The sequence below is a fragment of the Macrotis lagotis genome, chromosome X (genome assembly GCF_037893015.1).
Source record: "Macrotis lagotis isolate mMagLag1 chromosome X, bilby.v1.9.chrom.fasta, whole genome shotgun sequence".
NCBI lineage: Eukaryota > Metazoa > Chordata > Mammalia > Peramelemorphia > Peramelidae > Macrotis > Macrotis lagotis.
The window spans coordinates 564,283,560-564,301,513 of NC_133666.1; the positions used below are offsets into that span (position 1 = coordinate 564,283,560).

The 17,954-nt window shown below is 32.5% G+C and overlaps 1 protein-coding gene across 2 annotated transcripts in view; it reads right to left on the minus strand.

Moving 5' to 3' along the window:
• Window positions 1-17,954, minus strand: part of ANGPT1 (angiopoietin 1) — a 327,983-nt gene that overhangs the window by 31,485 nt on the left and 278,544 nt on the right. For both annotated transcript variants that reach the window (XM_074201075.1, XM_074201074.1), the window contains exon 8: window positions 3,010-3,140. In XM_074201075.1, coding sequence (XP_074057176.1) covers window positions 3,010-3,140 — 131 coding nt within the window. The remainder of the gene's footprint in view (window positions 1-3,009; window positions 3,141-17,954) is intronic.

The following is a 17,954-nucleotide window of genomic DNA, read 5'->3' on the forward strand; positions in this document are numbered from 1 at the left end:
CTGAAGGTAAAAGAGAGTCTCTGGAGTTTACCAAGGAGGGAAATGATATAGGAAGAACTGTACTTTAGGAAAATCTCTTTGATGAATATTTGGAAATGAATTAGAAAGGAACATACCTAAAACAGGAAAACCAATTAGAAAACTATTGCAACAAGAAAGAGATGACACAAGGACTTTCCACTCTTTGAGGAAGGGAGATGTTTACAAGAGATATTATGAAGGTAAAATATTAAGATTGTTAACTGTTCAGATATGTGTGGTGACCAGGAGTAAGTTGTTGCAACAAAGGTTTCAAGTCTTAACAACTAGGAGAATGGTGATACCCTTAAAAATAACAGAAAAATTTATGGAAGGGGAAGGAAATGTAATGAGTTTTATTTAGGGCATGCTTACTGGACATCCAGTTTGAAATATCTTAAAGACAGTAGTGATATGAAACTATAGCTATCTAGATTAATATAAATTCATACACACAAACAAGCTCACACATGTAATAAATGCATGCATGTTTATGTACAAATATATAATACATGAAAAACATACTATTTATGTATGCACATACAAACACATAACCATACAACATAAATATATGCATGTATATACATATGTGTACACATATGACAGAGATAAAGATAATGATAGAACCCATTGAAACTGAGGTCAATCATATGGTGATGAAGAAAGAAGGCATATTTCAATTCAAAATAATGAATGGCAACATGGAAAATTAAGCTCATGTTTAACCCTTTTCCTTACTTTAGTGATTATATTTGAACAAGGAAATGATGAACTTTCATTCAAGAGGAAAAATAACTTAATACCTATCCTATTAAGTGGGTAAGATACTCTGAAATTCATTTCTCTTTAGAAATGTGTGGTAAATTCATCATCCAGATCTTTGACCTGATACTTTCAGACTGCCATCACTTTAAAGAACTTCCTCATTTATTTATTTATATTAATTAATTCATTTGTTCAATCATTTATTCATTCATTCATTTATTTTTTATTTGTTTTTTTATTTGTTTATTCATTCATTCATTTGTTTATTTTCCACATCCCTATGAGTCAGGCAAAAAAAGGCATATAATCATATAGATTATAGATTATCTATGGATAATAGATTTAGAGGAACTAAGGACCCTAGCCTGAATGCTTCCAGTTTTACAGGTAATAAAAAATGAACTTTAGTGAGACTTTCCATTGGTCTTGTAGCTAAGTGGGAGCATTCAGTCACAGATCTAGATTTTTTTTTTAAAACTTCAAATGAGAACCATGGAGGAGATGAAAATGTACTTCTTATTGCAATGAGGTCAGTAGATGACAAGATGCAAATTTAACTTTATAATGGGCATTTTAATCAGATCATAGCTTCATTTAAAGATAGTGTGAAGTGACTGATATGAAGTCAGGACAACTGGGGTTTCAATTCTGCCTCTGACCATATAGGAGCTGTGTGATTCTGGAGATTCTGTATATCTGACTTAATCTCTTTCTTTTTTTCTTCTGGCAAATTCCCAGGACCTAACAATTAAATCCTTAGTGAGCTTCAGTCTTAAGTGATCTATGGAGTTCCCACAATAAGAATCCCCCAGTTGAGGAAATCATACGTTCTTTTCCTGTGATATTCTGCTTTACAGGGATACTCCCTAGGTGATTTGCCACTCTGTATAGAAATGGAAATTCCAAGGTTCAGGATTGGAATAGCCAGGGCAGGGTAGTAGTAGGGTGAAGGCATGTTGCAGGGTGTCTGTCTCTAACTGATTATTTGCATAGGCAGAATATGAAGGTGTTTATGTGGTTAGGTCTTACATGAAATAGCAAGATACCTCCCCCCACCCCATTCAGTCTTAAACAATGGTGATGATAGCTTTGGCCTATGACTTTGGCCCTTAATTAAAATGTCACTATTCCTGGAAGGAATAACAGTTTTAACCCCCATCAATCATTTATTTATACCTCAATGGACATGAGTTTATTATATCATTTTCAGAGAGTAGGTTATTATTGGAGAAGAAGAGAGAATATGAAATGTACCATGCACATGAAGTCTTGGATAAAGAAAGAAGGGGCGAGAGGCACTAAAAGCAAGTGAGAACCAGAATCAGAGATTATGTTCTTTCACTACATCAACAATTCTGAGTATAGCTAGCTTTGCTTAGCATCCATCTCCAGGTGTCTCTTCATACTTGCCTTGACCAAATGTGCTATATATATATATGTGTGTGTGTGTGTGTGTGTGTGTGTGTGTGTGTGTGTGTGTGTGTAGATGTAGATGTAGATAGAGTTAGAGATAGAGATAGAGATAGAGAGATAGATATAGATATAAATATAGATATAGATATATTAGATATAGATTAGATATAGATGATATAGATATATAAATGATATAGATGATATAGATATACAGATATAGATAGAGATAGATATAGATATAGATATAGATTAGATATAGATATAGATAAGATATAGATATAGATGATGATATAGATAGATATAGATATAGATATAGATATAGATATAGATATAGATATAGATATAGATATAGCTCAGCTAACTGCATTCCCAGGATGATGAGCTTGACTTTTATGACTTGAAGTCTTATTATATATTAATAATTTCATTTTAATAGTTTCATTCAAAGAGTTTAAAGCTCGATTGACTTTTATCTAAGGATCCTAATACATCTTATAAATAGCAATTGATTTTTTTAAAAAGATGTGACATCTGCATGAACATCACTGACATTATTTAGGATCCAAAACATAAAGGTCAGAGAAACTCCAAGATTTGTTGTATATCATGCTTAGAGCATAATGGACATAGGAAAAACATTGCTTTGAATTCAACTCTCCTAACAATTTCTGGCTAAGAACATATGGCAAATCACTGGAAAAAGCTGAGAAATGATCTCAAGAGACTTGGTTTCCAATTTCCTGACCAGAAAACCACATCCCCTTCTTACAAAGTCAATGGAACATTTTTAGCAAAATTTCTCATAGGACTTACCTCCTGTTAGCATGACAGCACATTTGCACATACAGTTGTCATTATCAGCATCTTTCGTGCTAAAATCAGCACCATGTAAAATCAGACTACTTTGTTTTCCTGCTGTCCCACTGTGGCCCTTTAAATACAACCTAAAGTTGGAACAAAGAAAAACCAAATAAAATTTTCAACCCAACACAGCCTTTTGCCATATTGATGACTGATTTTGTGCTTCAGTTTTTCTCTTTGTTTTCTTTCTGCTCTGAAACAAGAAAAGGTACAACTCATTCATAACACTAGTAACCCAAACATAATTCAAAATGATTGTTCTCAAAGCCTTTGTTTCTTTAAAGAACTGATCAGAATTTGTACAAATATAGCATTTGTGAACCTATTGATATATTCACACCAAAGAGAGATACCAGAGTAACATATATGTACTAGATATCATATTGAAAAGTACAGTTATATATTGGATAGAGAGCTGGCCTAGCAGTAAGGAAGACAAGGTAAACTTCTGCCTATGTCTGTTTTACCATGGGCAAGCCACTTAGCCTCTAAGAGCCCTAAGTAGATATAAATTTGAAGAAGAGAAAGTTTCCTCATGGACATTTCCATATTTTGATGAAATCACAGATTTATCACATCCCTTCTTTCTACCCCTTTATCAGAAATAGAAGTTTTTTTTGAGATTATACACCACTCACAAACATTTTAATATGTTTGATAGATTTTAGTTCTTAAATCATCATAGTTATCCCCAAGTATTCCTTCCCTACATCTCCCAGAGAATCAGTCCATATAACAAAGAGTATATTTTATAGAGGAAAAAAATAATATAATAAACACATAGTAAAACACTTTTGGATTTCCCATCTTAATGAAGAAGTGGAATGGTATGGGGGGAGTGTGGGTATCCTCTCATGCCTCTTCAGTGAAATCTGGCTTGATCTTTGAAATTTTGTTACATTTGGTTTTGATTTTTTGGTGTGTCATTCTTTCCATTTTCATTGTTTGTAATACTGTGTATAATATTTCCCTTGCTCTTCTTTTTTCATTCTTCATTAATTCATAAAAATGTTTTCTTGCTTCTTTGTATTCATCATACATATAATTTCTTACAGTGCAATAATGTTCCATTACATTCATATACTAATATTTGTTTAGCCATTTTACCCTTCCTAGGTTGTTTCCAATTTTTTGCTATTTTGCAAGTGCCACTATAAATATTTTAGAGTATATGGGAATTATCTTTCCAATGATGGCTTCCTAGTGGTATAATCCCAGTAATGGGATCTGAGTCAAAGGGTATGAATACTTTTAGTCTTCTTATTTACAAATTTCAAAATTATTGTACCATTTCATAGCTTCACAACAATACACAAGTGCTTTTCATTCCATAACCTCTTCAACTGACTATTGCCATTTTTGGTCATTTTTTTTTTTAGTTTTTTTTTTGCAAGGCAATGGGGTTAAGTGACTTGCCCAAGGTCACACAGGTAGGTAATTAAGTTTTTGAGTTCAAACTTGAACTCAGGTCCTCCTGATTCCAGGACTCTATCCACTGCTCCACCTAGCTGCCTCAATTTTGGTTACTTTTTGACTAATTTGCAAAGTATGAAGCAAACTTCATTGTTGTTTCTATTTTCTTCTCATTTTATTAGTGATTTAGAACATTCTTTCATTTGACTGTGTACATTTTGTAATTGTTCTTTTGAGAACTGTCTGTTCATATGCTTTCATCATTTATATATCAGGGAATGACAATAGGATATATATATATATATACATATATATGTACATCTAACCATATGTAGCTTATCTATCTATCTACCTATCTCTATCATCTATCTATCTGTCACCTATCTATCTAGCTACTAGTTATCTTCTATAGTTTGTATATCTTCAATACCAGACTTGTCAGAGAAATTTGGTACATAGCATTTTCCCCTATTCAATCATTTTCCTTCTTATACAATGATATTCTATTTTTGGATAAACTCATCTGGTTGCTGTTTCCTGATCCTTGTCCTCTATGGCCTCTGCACATTCATTCAGGTTGTCCTTCTAGATAGGAATATGTTCCTATATAGCATAATAGATTTAGAATTAGAAAGGACCTAAATAGCTTATCTAAACTCCATAGTTTTCAGAGTAAACTGACACCTACAGTGAAAGAAAAATGATTTGTCTGAGTCCACATAGATAATTGGTAAAACTAGAATTCGAAAACTGATTCTCTGATGCAAACTCCTGTTTTCTTTCCAATTAACCATGCTGCCTGTTGGAAATCTATCCATCTTTCAAGATCCAGGTGCCAACAGGTTGATGAAGCCTTCCTCCAGTCAAAAGAACTCTGTCTCTCAAATTTTCTCATAGGATTTTTCTGAATTTCTATTTCTTCCTTGGTATAGTCTATTTTGTATCAACTTCATTTGTGTTTATGTTATTTCTATCTGTTAGATATTAAGGTCTTTGAAGGGAAAGAATAAGTCTTTCATTTTTAGCCTTGTTTATTCACTGGCTAGCATATTGAAACGCACGTATTAGATACTAAATGTTCATTGAATTGAATTAATTAGTTAATTAGTTGCATTAGAATGCCATTTTGAACCAAGACAGAGAAAAAAATTGCAGTACTCTGACACAAATAATTTTCTTTAAAATCTTGATTCATGTTAAAATAACCTTTATAAATTTGAATTACCAAAATGATGATTTTTATTTAAAGGAAGGTTTATCATGAAAAAAATTTACTGATTTTAACTTATGAAATCTGGAATATGTGATTTCAGGTAGGTTGGTTTGCATCTTCATGTTTTATGTTTCTTTTGAACATATTGTGCTAGAGAAGCATTTCAAAGTCATAACAGATCATTTCAAAACTGACAACAGTCAAGTAAAGGAGAAAAATGGAGAAGAAAAGTTAAGGCAATTGAGAAAATTCTATTGTTTTGCTCATTTTAAGTAACTGACCTTTGTCTATTAGATATTACTTATGAAGTGTGTGTCTCTGTGTGTGTGTGTGTGTGTGTGTGTGTGTGTGTGTGTGTGTGTAAGAGACAGAGCTTGTGTTGGAGAGAGGTTGTGGGTGTTGATAACTGGATGTTTTCCTTTGGATTCATCTGTAAACCATCAATGTCAGTTTACCAGTCTTGGGAATTCTATTGTTTCACTAGTATGGGCATTGGCAATTAATTTTCAGGAGGCTGGAGAGAGTAGATAAAGAACAACTATCTCTTTCCTTTGCCTTCTCTGTCTTTCTTGTTAGTTTTATTCATCCTAAATTTCAGCTATCCTTTGCATGCGGATGACCCAAATCTATATATCCTTCTGACCTCTCTTCTTAGCTCTGTGACCTGAAATTGCAGATGTCCACAGGATACATGGATTTTACAAGAGCATCTTTTGAGATGCTGCATTTACATAATCAGCATATACAGAACAAAGCTTATTCTTCTTTTCCTGATAATTCTCCCTCAGATTTTGCTACTTTTGTCTGTGACCCCATGAGTTTTCGTATCTTCCATGTATATAATCGTGGTATTCTATTTTATTCTTTTGTTGCCTTTACTCCTCATATCCACTCTGTTACAAGTTTTTTCAATCCAATCATTTCCTCTGAGTTTTCATTTTTTCTCCTATCCAAATGCTTATTTACTTGGCTGATTTTAACTTAAAATATTCCTCTAGGATGATACTTTTAAAGGACATGCTCAAAAACACTTTCAACTGAATATATAAACTTTTTTTATTATTAGTGATTTTTTATTGGTAGCAAAGATCATTTAAAGTATTAATTTAAACTAAGAATTCTCTTTTTCTCTTAATTTCATGTCCATTCTTTCTTATTTACATTTCTTTCATCTTAATACAATCATTCCTTAACATCTGTTAAGGATAGCCTTCAAACAGAATTTTTCTTCACAATTTTTCATCTCCAATTCATCATTAAAAAATTTGATCAGAATAGTATTCATATGTAACAAATTGCCATGCTACTTTTCTCATAAATCATCAGTAGTACTCTATTACTTACAAAAAAAAATCCTCAAACTTTTCTTCCTGGCATTCAATCTAATTTCTGATTCCATCTTCTTTCTATTATTAGTATTTATAACTCTTTTCATAGTATCCATGATACCAAAACGAAGTAATCTTTGCACCCAGAACATGGGATGTGTTCTCACTTCTCTGGGTCACAGTGTTCTCTTTGCCTAGCATGTCCTGCCACTTGCTTTTTACTTGTTAATGTCTTACATGTTCTTTAGAGCTGAAATGCTATATCCTCTAGAATTCATTCTCTCCTGATCTCTTCAGGCAATGACAATCACCTCACTTAGATGTCCTTTTGTTTGGGTTGTAGGCCCCTCTAAATGCACTTATGCAATATTTTTTATAGCTATCTGAGTTGATATCTCATCTGTTCTATCAAACCATAAGTTTCTTAAGGATTATGACCACGTATTATCTAAATTTTAAATTTTAAAAATCACATTCTCTCTCTCTCTATATATATATATATGTATATATATGTATATACATATATATGTATGTATCTCACAGCCTAATAGCAGGCATGTAAATGAATTTATTACTACTATTTTTTCATGTCCAGAAAGGATGGAGCAAATCTATGACATAAATGGTCAATTTGATTGTTTTTGCCTTGATATTGTTTCATTCAACATATCTCCCAGATTTCTACCCAGCTACCCTTGCTCTCGCCAACTCAAGTTACCATCAGAAATTTCCCTTTTCATTTCTGTATTCTAATTAAATTGCCTGTCCCTAGCATATTCATAAATGAATTTTCACTCCCTATACCATCATCTAGATCTCTAGCATATTCCAACAAAGAGATTGGATTACTGAAGAATGGAGTACCCAAAGTGGCTCTACTCCATTTTTACTTTAGAGAAGATTTGGATATTTAATTCATATTAGTGGCTATATTTTTCCATTCCTTTGTTTTTAAAAAATGAGTTATATACAAAATACCCTCCTATTTTTTTATTCTCTTTTCAAGCAATATTTTTGCTCTTATTTCTTATTACTGGGCTTTTACTGAATGCTGAGTTTCATTTTCTCAGTGAAGAACTCTCTAGGTGGAAGGCACAAAAGTGGGGGATACTGGTGAAGGAATGTTCTGAATTTCTTAGCATATGTCTCTTTATTTACTAATTTATTTGAAATGTTCTCATTGCCCAAGTACTAATCCTTGGGCATGCATTCAAAACACAAACATATTTTAAGTTAAATTCAGTAGCTAAAGTTATTTCTAAAGGAAAAAAATAACCGGGAGAGAATACCAGACCAAAATAATAAGTACTGTAACATCCCCATAAGGACACTTTTAGAACAGAATGTTTAAAAAAAGATGCAAAACAACGACTTCATAGAAAAATGTCACTTTTGATAAGTATATACTCACCACTTGTAAATATAGTAGACATTTAAATATGTAAAATGATAACTCTATTTGAATTTCAGTGAAGTCAAAACATACCCTATATGTATGAATAGCAGGAGATACAATTACTATTGCTAGGTTGTTTATGTAATAGAAAACTTAGAAGTGTGCTGAATTCAACTTCAACTAGTTTGCAAGAGTTTGACTTAAATTATCAATTATTCACAACTCAAAAATTAGGGCTTGAATTAATGCATTTTTAACACTTAAACAAGAAATTGATGTAGAAAATGTTGACCTGAAAAAGTATGTCATGTGTACATTTTTTTCCAGGAGAGCTGATTGTTAAACATTTATCAATACACCATTTGGACAGAGGCTTTGAATCAGGAATTCTGTTGAAGAAGTTCCCTTTGCCAATGCAAGTCAGCATCTTCCATAAATCTTATGATCTTAGAACAGGTTTGTTTTTTTAAATAATTGTGTGTGTGTGTGTGTGTGTGTGTGTGTGTGTGTGTGTGAGAGAGAGAGAGAGAGAGAGAGAGAGAGAGAGAGAGAGAGAGAGAGAGAGAGAGAGAGAGAGATCACTTGGGCAATATGGAAGCAGCTTTTCACTTTTACTTAAAATAGTAATTTTTTAAAAATTAGTAACACCAAATTCTGGTTATAGGTTAATAAATGTAAAGATGCTTTTTTTCTCTTCCAGTTTCATAATTCTACCTGAAATCTATCCCAAACCCTTAGATACTGGGGTAAGAATCCTTGTTGTAGGGTGTTGTTCAGAGCCTTGATAGTTTAATGACCTTGCCCAGTGTCACACAGTCTTCCTGGCTCTCTATACTGTCAAACATAATTTAGTCAGTTATTTTAATAAGTCATAAATTATCCAGATTTATAATTACCTACAACAAAACTTTGTCTCTAGGTATCTGATCTAGGTAAAACAAGGGAAAGTACAAGCTTATTATTTTATGCAATTGACACAAAACTAAGATGAGTCCCTATCTAAATGGCATGAAATGCAGGCTGATTAGCAGAGCTGTAGCTCTGATCATTGTTCCTAAAGTCTTTTGATGTATATTTAGCTTCCTCTACTATCTCTAGTTACTTACTCCATACATTCAACAGCCTATTATGTGTGGTGATACAAAAATGCTCTTTAAATTAGACTGAGAATCCACAAAATTATATATCATTAAAAAGAATACCTTAACAAAAATGTTCCTCCTCCACACTCTACATTTTTTCATACCCTTTTCCAGTCAGTGTAGACGTGGCTTAAATGAAAGATGATGTGTTATGAGATAAAAACCACACGTTCACTCCAGAGCAAAGCATTTGGCTTAACGACAGACAACAGAAAGAAGCTGCCAAAATCCTGCTAAACACACAATTGGATGTGACCAAGAAGGCCGCCAGAAACCAGAATCATGGTATTTGACCCTTTCAACATATTCTTCCTAATTAAGAAAAAAGTTATTAGCAATATATGGCCAGTGACTACAATAGTCAACTTTTTTTTTCTCTAGTGGTATTATAAATTCAGAAAAATAAATAAGGGGACATACAGGTGATTCTACATTCTTATTGTCTCTGATTCTTTAAGCATGTTGAATAAAACTCAAGTTACATCTTTTCTTTCATGCTTGGCATCTAAAAGAGACTGTGTGGCATTGCCACTACATATCCAGCCTGAGTCAAGAAGTCCTGAGTCCAAATCCTTCATCTGATACATGATGATTATTGAACCTAAGGAAAACACTTTGCCTCCTTGTTTCCCAAGATATCCTATAATACTATAAATTGTAGAGAAGATACTAACCTATATTGGTAAATAAAATGTCCTCATGAGAGTCTCTATACCATTGAAATAAGAGGTCTGATCAAAATAGTAATAAATAAAAATGACAACTTAAAAGACTAAATCTTCAACACTTTATCAGGAGGATTTTCCCAAATACTTGTTTAAATGAACAAAGATTTAGAACTGGATGGAACCTCAAAGGTCTTATAATCCAAGTCCCTCAGTTGCAGATGGGGAACCAGATTCACGGAGTAGATAACTTGTTCAAAGACATGGTATGAAATCAAATGTTCTGTCTGTAGATCCAGTACTCATACCACTAAATATCCTCTCCTCAGTTAACTTAAATGCAATGGGTTATTTTCAATTAAGTGAAGTACTTATCCTTGGGATGATGCATTTTTTTTATTCTTTCTCTAAAAATTTAGTCTACCTCCAAAATCCATTTCTCCCTGTGATCTCTATCTTTACATTAAAGATTGTCACATTGTTCATATATTCATTTCTCTATTGCACTCAGGAGGCAAAACTCTCCTTTCTTACCCAAGTCAGTGGGAGTTGTATATATGACAAGTTATAATTTGTTCCTCACTCTTTCAAGCAGCAGACAGATGCTCCAAAGCTTTACATACTGACAAGTCAAGCAGATTATTGTTTTAGTTCTGAGAACTCTCTCTGCTGCCATATGGAAATAGTTTGTCTTTCTCACAATTATTTAAAGAAAATACAAAGTGACCTCCATGCTTCTCCTTTAGGGCGTAGTAGCAGCAATTGATGCTGACAGTGTTTGGTGACATGGTCACTTATGGATTCCTTTATTCAGGAACTTCTCTGTTCCTTGTGTTATAGAGTGTGCCAGGCCCAATCAGCAAGTATAGAATACACGACACTTTCCAAAATGCATTTAAATAACATTTTGTTCATAAAGAAGTAATAAGAAAATGTATCTTCATCTTTACATTGGAGATAAGGGGGGGGGAATTAAAGGTACAGAATGTTTAATATGCTGGTCAGATTCAGCCAATGTATTGGTTAATTTAACTGAATTGCTTTCTGGCTACCTCCCCCCTTCCTTTATTCTATTTTTTTTTCATTAGAAGGAATGTTTCACTGGGAGAGGAGAAGGATTCATTCAAGAATGAAGATGATGCAAATAGATGTCAATAGTTTTTTTTAATATTTAAGTGGAAATTGAGATGATTTTTTTCAGAACCACTTCTCTATGAATCCAAGGTAGAGATAGAGAGTATATAGGTGTTAGATAGCGGGGGAGCATCATTGTTTGCATTACATAAACTGGAGTTTTATTGTTTTCTTTATTAAGTTTTTTTCTATTTCTATGCAGAATACTGTTGATTGGTTTGGAATCCAGGAGATTTTTTATAAACTGAAGTCCAATTTTGAAAGTTATTAATCTTATCTGTATACCAATAGTTTTTAGCTAAAATATTAGATGGGGTCAAAGAAAATCAGGTTTTGGGGAAATGTAGCTATTCAAACTTTCATTGATATGTTAAGGGTTTACTTTACTAGGTACATATTGTATATCATTTCAAATTTTAAACATAAAGTTCAAATAAGGCCACAGACACTTACTAGTTGAATGACTCTGGACAAGTCATTTAGCTCTGTTTATCTCAGTTCCTCAATTGTAAAATAAACTGGAAAAGAAAATGGCAAATCATGCAAGGTATTTTTGCCAAGAAAGCTTGGAAATAGGATCACAAAGTCATATTGGAACAAAACGACTAAACAACAACAACAACAACAACAATTTCCAGCAGAAGCCTTAGCTTCTTGCTATGTATATAGTTTACCAAGAAGAAAAGGCACACTCCTAGTTGCCCCAGTAATAGCTTATGAAGCAACGTAATTTTCTCTGGACAGAGGGAAAGCAAACAAACAAACCATAATCCTTACATTACTTAAAATTGTCATTATAGTAACTACAACCTTTTAAATTATGTTTAGGTAAGAATTAGGGACAAAGATGATCAGTATTGGAGTCTAATGAAGTATTAAAATATAACGAAATCATCATTTTTCCAGTTAACTGTCCAAAAGAACAAGTTTTTAAATTAATCTCCTTTAGAAAGTAATGCTCTGCATTATTAGTAATAAAACAATGGCACATTCTTTTTGCAATGTATTATGAGTAATAAAAAATGAAAGGCACATCTCTACTTCATAGAATCTTAAAATCTTATTGGAAAGATAAGCTATTATAGCTTATATAAGATGCAGAAGTTTTCAATATGAAATACATGGATGTGCAACAGATCTGTGATTTCATCAGCTCTCAGTGTGGTAATTCCCTACTCCCAAAGCAGATCAAAGGCTACTTATGACCCTATAGATAATTCCTAGTAAGTGGCCTAAAATATAAAAATAAATTGACAACTAATTTAAATATCTAGTAAATATCAGGGTCAAGATTTGAATCTAACTTTTCTTAAATCTAAATTCTGCATTCTATGTCTTGAGACAAATGGAGAGAATGAAAGGCAACAGGCTTCCATAATTATGAAATCACAGGGTTTTAAACTTGAAAGGGACCTTAGAAGATAACTGATCTGAAGTAAAATTCTCTGAAGCAAAACCTGCCCCAAACTCTTTTAGCTTCTTCTTGAAGTCTCCTAGAATTCACTATTTTCCAAATTTGCCCTCTTTACTAGTAAATAACTGTTGGGAATATTTTCTTTTTATTGAGACATTACCTGTATCCAAACTTCTACCCATGACATTATGCCTAATGTATTTTAAACAAAAACCTTCAATGACCTAGATCTACATATCCTGTGAAATATGTCTCATGATGAATCTCTTTAAAAGATTCTATAAGTTTAAGATGGGGGTTTTATTTATTTATTATTTGATGCACTTATTATTTATTAATATTATATTTTTTCCATTTATAGATGAAGTTAAAATCTGGCACTACTAGAGGTATGGACATCTTTCTGATGAATCTCCAACTTTACATACCATTATAGCTCATTTATTGGTATCTACTCATTTCCATTATGTCCAACTCTTTGTGACCCTTTGGGATTTTCTTGGCAAAGATGCTAGAGAGGTTTACCATTTCCCTCTACAGTTCATATTATAGATAAGGAACCTAGGGCAACCAGAGTTAAATGCAATGTCCAGTGTCATGCAGCTTGGGAGTGTCTAATACTGGATTTGAACTCATGTCTTTCTGGTGGAGTATCAACAGGTAAAACAGGATATTTTCTTTTTAAAAGTCAGTCAAGTTATTTCTAGAAACCCATGGAATATCCCCAAAACCACTGATTCTCAGTCCTGTTCTGTAAGAAATCAAGAACAGGCAGATTTCTGAAAAACCTGAAAGACTTACATGAACTGATGAGGAGTGAAGTCAGCAGAACCAGATCATTATATACCTTAACAGCAACATTATGTGATGATCAACTATGATCCTTAACACTTTTCCTTCCTTACACCTAATCCTTTTCAGCAATACAATAATCCAAGACAGTTCTAAGACTTGTGATGGAAAATGTGATCCATATCCAAAGAAAGAACTATGGAACTGAATGCAGATCAAAGCATACTATTTTCATTTTTTAAAACTTATTGCATTTTTCTTTCTTGTGGTCTTTTCCCTTTTGTTCTGATTCTCTTTTTACTGCACGACTAATTTGGAAATATGTCTAACATGATTGTATATGGATAACCTCAAATTACCATTATGGGGAGGGGGGAACTAAAGAATAAAGGAAGATAAATGTGGAATTCAAAATCCAACTAAAAATGAATGTTGCAAACTCTCTTTACATGTAATGGGAAAAAATAAAAATAAAAAATAATATATCTAATAAATATCACTCACTAATGAGGCCACAAGTATTTATATACAATGAAGACATTTATACAATATCCATCTATCCAGCATACTGTAGAACAGTTCTCTGTTATCAATCAATCAATCAATCAAATCAATGAACAGTAAATGAAAAAACGTTAATGACTTACTTTGGTTCAGAGGTAGACCTTTAACCGAGTTATTATCGACACAAAGTTGACTTCCTTTCCCTTATGTGATATTTCCTTAATCTTAAGACTATCTTGAAAATTTATTTTTGTACAGTAGCCAGTGAATTGGCACATAACTAAAAACTTACATTTTATCTATACTGAAATCCTAAGGGTCCTTAACTGTGGAAATCATAATAATGAAGTTAGTTGAAATAAGTCAATAAAGAATAATAGGAAACTAGAGTCAATAGAAAGGGTTAATTATTTTGAGAGAGAGGTTCCAGTGGATTGTACCAAATCTGCTTTTGGTTATGATATGTTCATTTCATCAATAATCCAAATGATGGGAAAATATCATGTTTATCAAATTTGCAAGTAACATCAAGCTGGTAAGGCTTGCAAATATTTTGAATGATAGATTTAGAATCCTAAACTATCTTGATAGGGGAGAAGATTTGATAGAATTGCATAATATAAAATTCAATTAAAAAATGTTAAAGCTCTTGAATTTAAAAAGAAAACTTTTCAAATACAGCATGAAAAAATATATCTAGACTAGTTTTAGTGGACTGCAAGCTCAGTATAAGTCAGCACTAGACTGAGGTGGTCAAAAGGCAACACAAACACAAGGAGATGAGAGGCCCTTCTTGCTCTGCCTTGTTCATACCACATTTGGCAAATTGAATTCTGATTTTGGATATGGTTTTTAGAAAAGATATTTTTTCAATGTAAAGACTAACAGATTGCCTTCTCTGGAGGATGGGGGAAGGGAAGCAAGATTAGTGGGAAAATTGAAAAACTCAAAATAAATAAAATCTTTCCAAAAACCCCCCAAAAATGCAGTACCCTCAAAAAAAAAAAAAAGAAAAGATGGTATTTGGGAGATTTCAACTTATCATTTCCACAAGCAACCTTCCACTTCAATTGCAGGTCACTTCTAAATCATGTCTCTTCCACATTCTCTATCTTCCTCATCCATCTACCACTAGAAAACCTGTATTCTGCTCCCTCCCCTTGAATCCTAGGCTCAAATATCTCTATCTTTATCTTTTTATATTTTTACCTTTATCTTGTTCAGAACCAGACCATCTCAGTCATTTTCTGTCATTTTCAAACTATGTTGGCATGCACAATCTCTCTGCCCTTTAGTTCCCTTTAGGGATTGTCTTTTAAAATGCAAGCTAGCAGAATAAGTAGATAGAAATTATTTAATAAATGTCTTTTCATTTGTTCAATTTGAAATCGTAGAAAAAATATTTGTTTGAAGTCAAAGCTTGTTGCTGTTTACTCATTCTAGTCAAATCCAATTCTTTGTGACCCCATTTTGGTATTTTTTGGGGAAGAATTATTGTAGTGGTATGCTAATTTTTTTTACAGTTCACTTTACAGATGAGGAATGGAGGCAAACAGTTTAAGTGACTTGCCCAGCATCATACTACTATTCTGAGACCAGATTTGAACTCAGAAAGTCTTCCTGATTCTAAGCCCAATACTCTATTCTTTGCCATCAAGCTGCCCCTGAAGTTGGATGATTGTGTTCTAATCCTTATTTTGTCATTGACCAACTGTTTTACTGGTCTTCCTCTATAAAAATCAAAGGTTTGAATTAAATTGCCAGTTCTTAAAGTTTGGTTGAGTACTTTGAGACCCTTTCATTTTAATTATATCACTTGTTTATGAAAATATTCCTCCCTTTTTTCAAATACATTTCTATGTAATGCAGGATTTTCTTAATATACTTCAATCTAAACAACATAGAACAATCTAAACAAGATAAAGCAGACATGAGAATCTTCAATTAATTCAGACATTAAAGAGATTTGTAAAATTATAGTAAACAGTGCTATTCTTTTCAATAACTTTTTTTGTTTTAGAAACTATGCTTATTTTTCTACATATAGATGTATATGTAATCTTAACATGTACTGGTCTCCATTTTTTAAATTTCACTTTAAAAATTGTTAGTCTTTATTTCAAAAATAATTTACATTTATAATTTTTTAGTGTAAAGGTGTCTTAAGATCAAAATGTTTATAAATCCTTGTATAAGATAGCATTTAAATTCCCCTGCTTTAATTCTATTATCTTATTTGTTATGTGCATTATTAAACCTTGATTTGAACATATTACTTCCAATTAAATAATACAGAAATTTTAATTTATGGTTAAGAGTCAAGAAACCTGACTGTTTATATAACAGAAATAGCTATTGCAGAGGAGTGCTTCAGTGTGAATAATAAGAGAAAGGCAGTGAATGTAGAGATGATACCTCCATTTTAAGATATATAATCCCTCTAAAATTATTTTAAGCAGTTTATTGATATAAATATTCCTCATCACATTGTACATTTCCCTATATTGAAGTTTTGGCATTTTCAACTCCCTTTAATAAGCCTGTTGACACAAACCCAAATATGTTGATGAATCAAACAAAAATAAGTTTATTCACCAAGCAGGTTTTCTCAAGCTCTCTTGACACTGGGAATATTGTTCAAGTGACCCAAGTTTCAAAACCCCTGTGAAATATAGGCTCCAATGTTTCTCAACTTGACATGAAACTTGCACAGGACACACAAACTAGTTATAAATTCTTTCTCCAAAGAAAATAGAGAATCCCCATACTGTTATCTCTGGGTACAACAACTTAGCTAAAGGACTTGCACTGAGAGAGTATACTGTATTCTGCACAGAAAACATTTTACTGGTCTCTATGTCAATAATCTAACTGTTCCAAAGGTCTCAGAATTAGACACTACAGTGACACATTGTTTCTAGTTCAAAATAAAATAAACACTCTTTGCAGGATTCCTTCAGTTTTCTAAGAATATACAGGGAAAATAATAAGTGCCAAAATGAATGATGTGGCACTAAGACCCCTTTAAAAAATACCAATAGGCTCTTAAACATATTTTAACTCCCTTGGCGTCATCTGTGACTGATAAAAAGTCAACTTTGAATGAACGGTTCACTGATAGTCACCCATTTATTGTCCAGTATCTCAATGGATGCTGAAATAACTCAGACAATTGGCAATCAACTCCTTTATAGGTTATTCTTGCAAAATGAGGGTCTTAACCTTGAAAGGTTATGAGTGAAAATGGTGACTTCATCCCAGTGAATAGTCTCATGATATGCATTTCTTTTTTTTCTCTACTTAAAAATTAGGTATAATATTCTTACAATCACATCTTTTGAAAGAAAAGTGGGAATGGAGATGGTGGGTATGCTATTAAAAATATTGAGGTAAATTATGGGAGGGATTAAATAAGGAGAGATATTTTCTTCTACAAGAAAATAAGTTGGAACAAAATCTCAGCAAGTTCGTTTGCAAGTAATGGATAATATTTATGGCTTCAAGCATTTGAGAATTGAGTTGAAGATGATTTTCTTTTATAACCATAAAAAATTATGCAATATAATATGGTTGTGAGAAAGAAACAGATACAGTCTAGCTGCCCCAAAGGTGAATTAGTGACAGAGATCCTAAGACATTCTCTTTCTTAAAATTAACATGCATTACTTTGTATATATTTTACATTTTTTTCTTTGTGAATATCTTGTATCTCTTCAGTAAAATGTAATAAGGGCCTTGAGGGCAAGGATTGTTTCATTTATTTTTTGTTTTTGTATCCTCAATATGAAAAGTTTGCTATAGCTAAAGATGCTGATTATAATACTTTAATACAAAGGTAAAATAATATATCAATCATTATAATGATGAAACTAAACAAGTCTTTAAAAAGCCTTAGC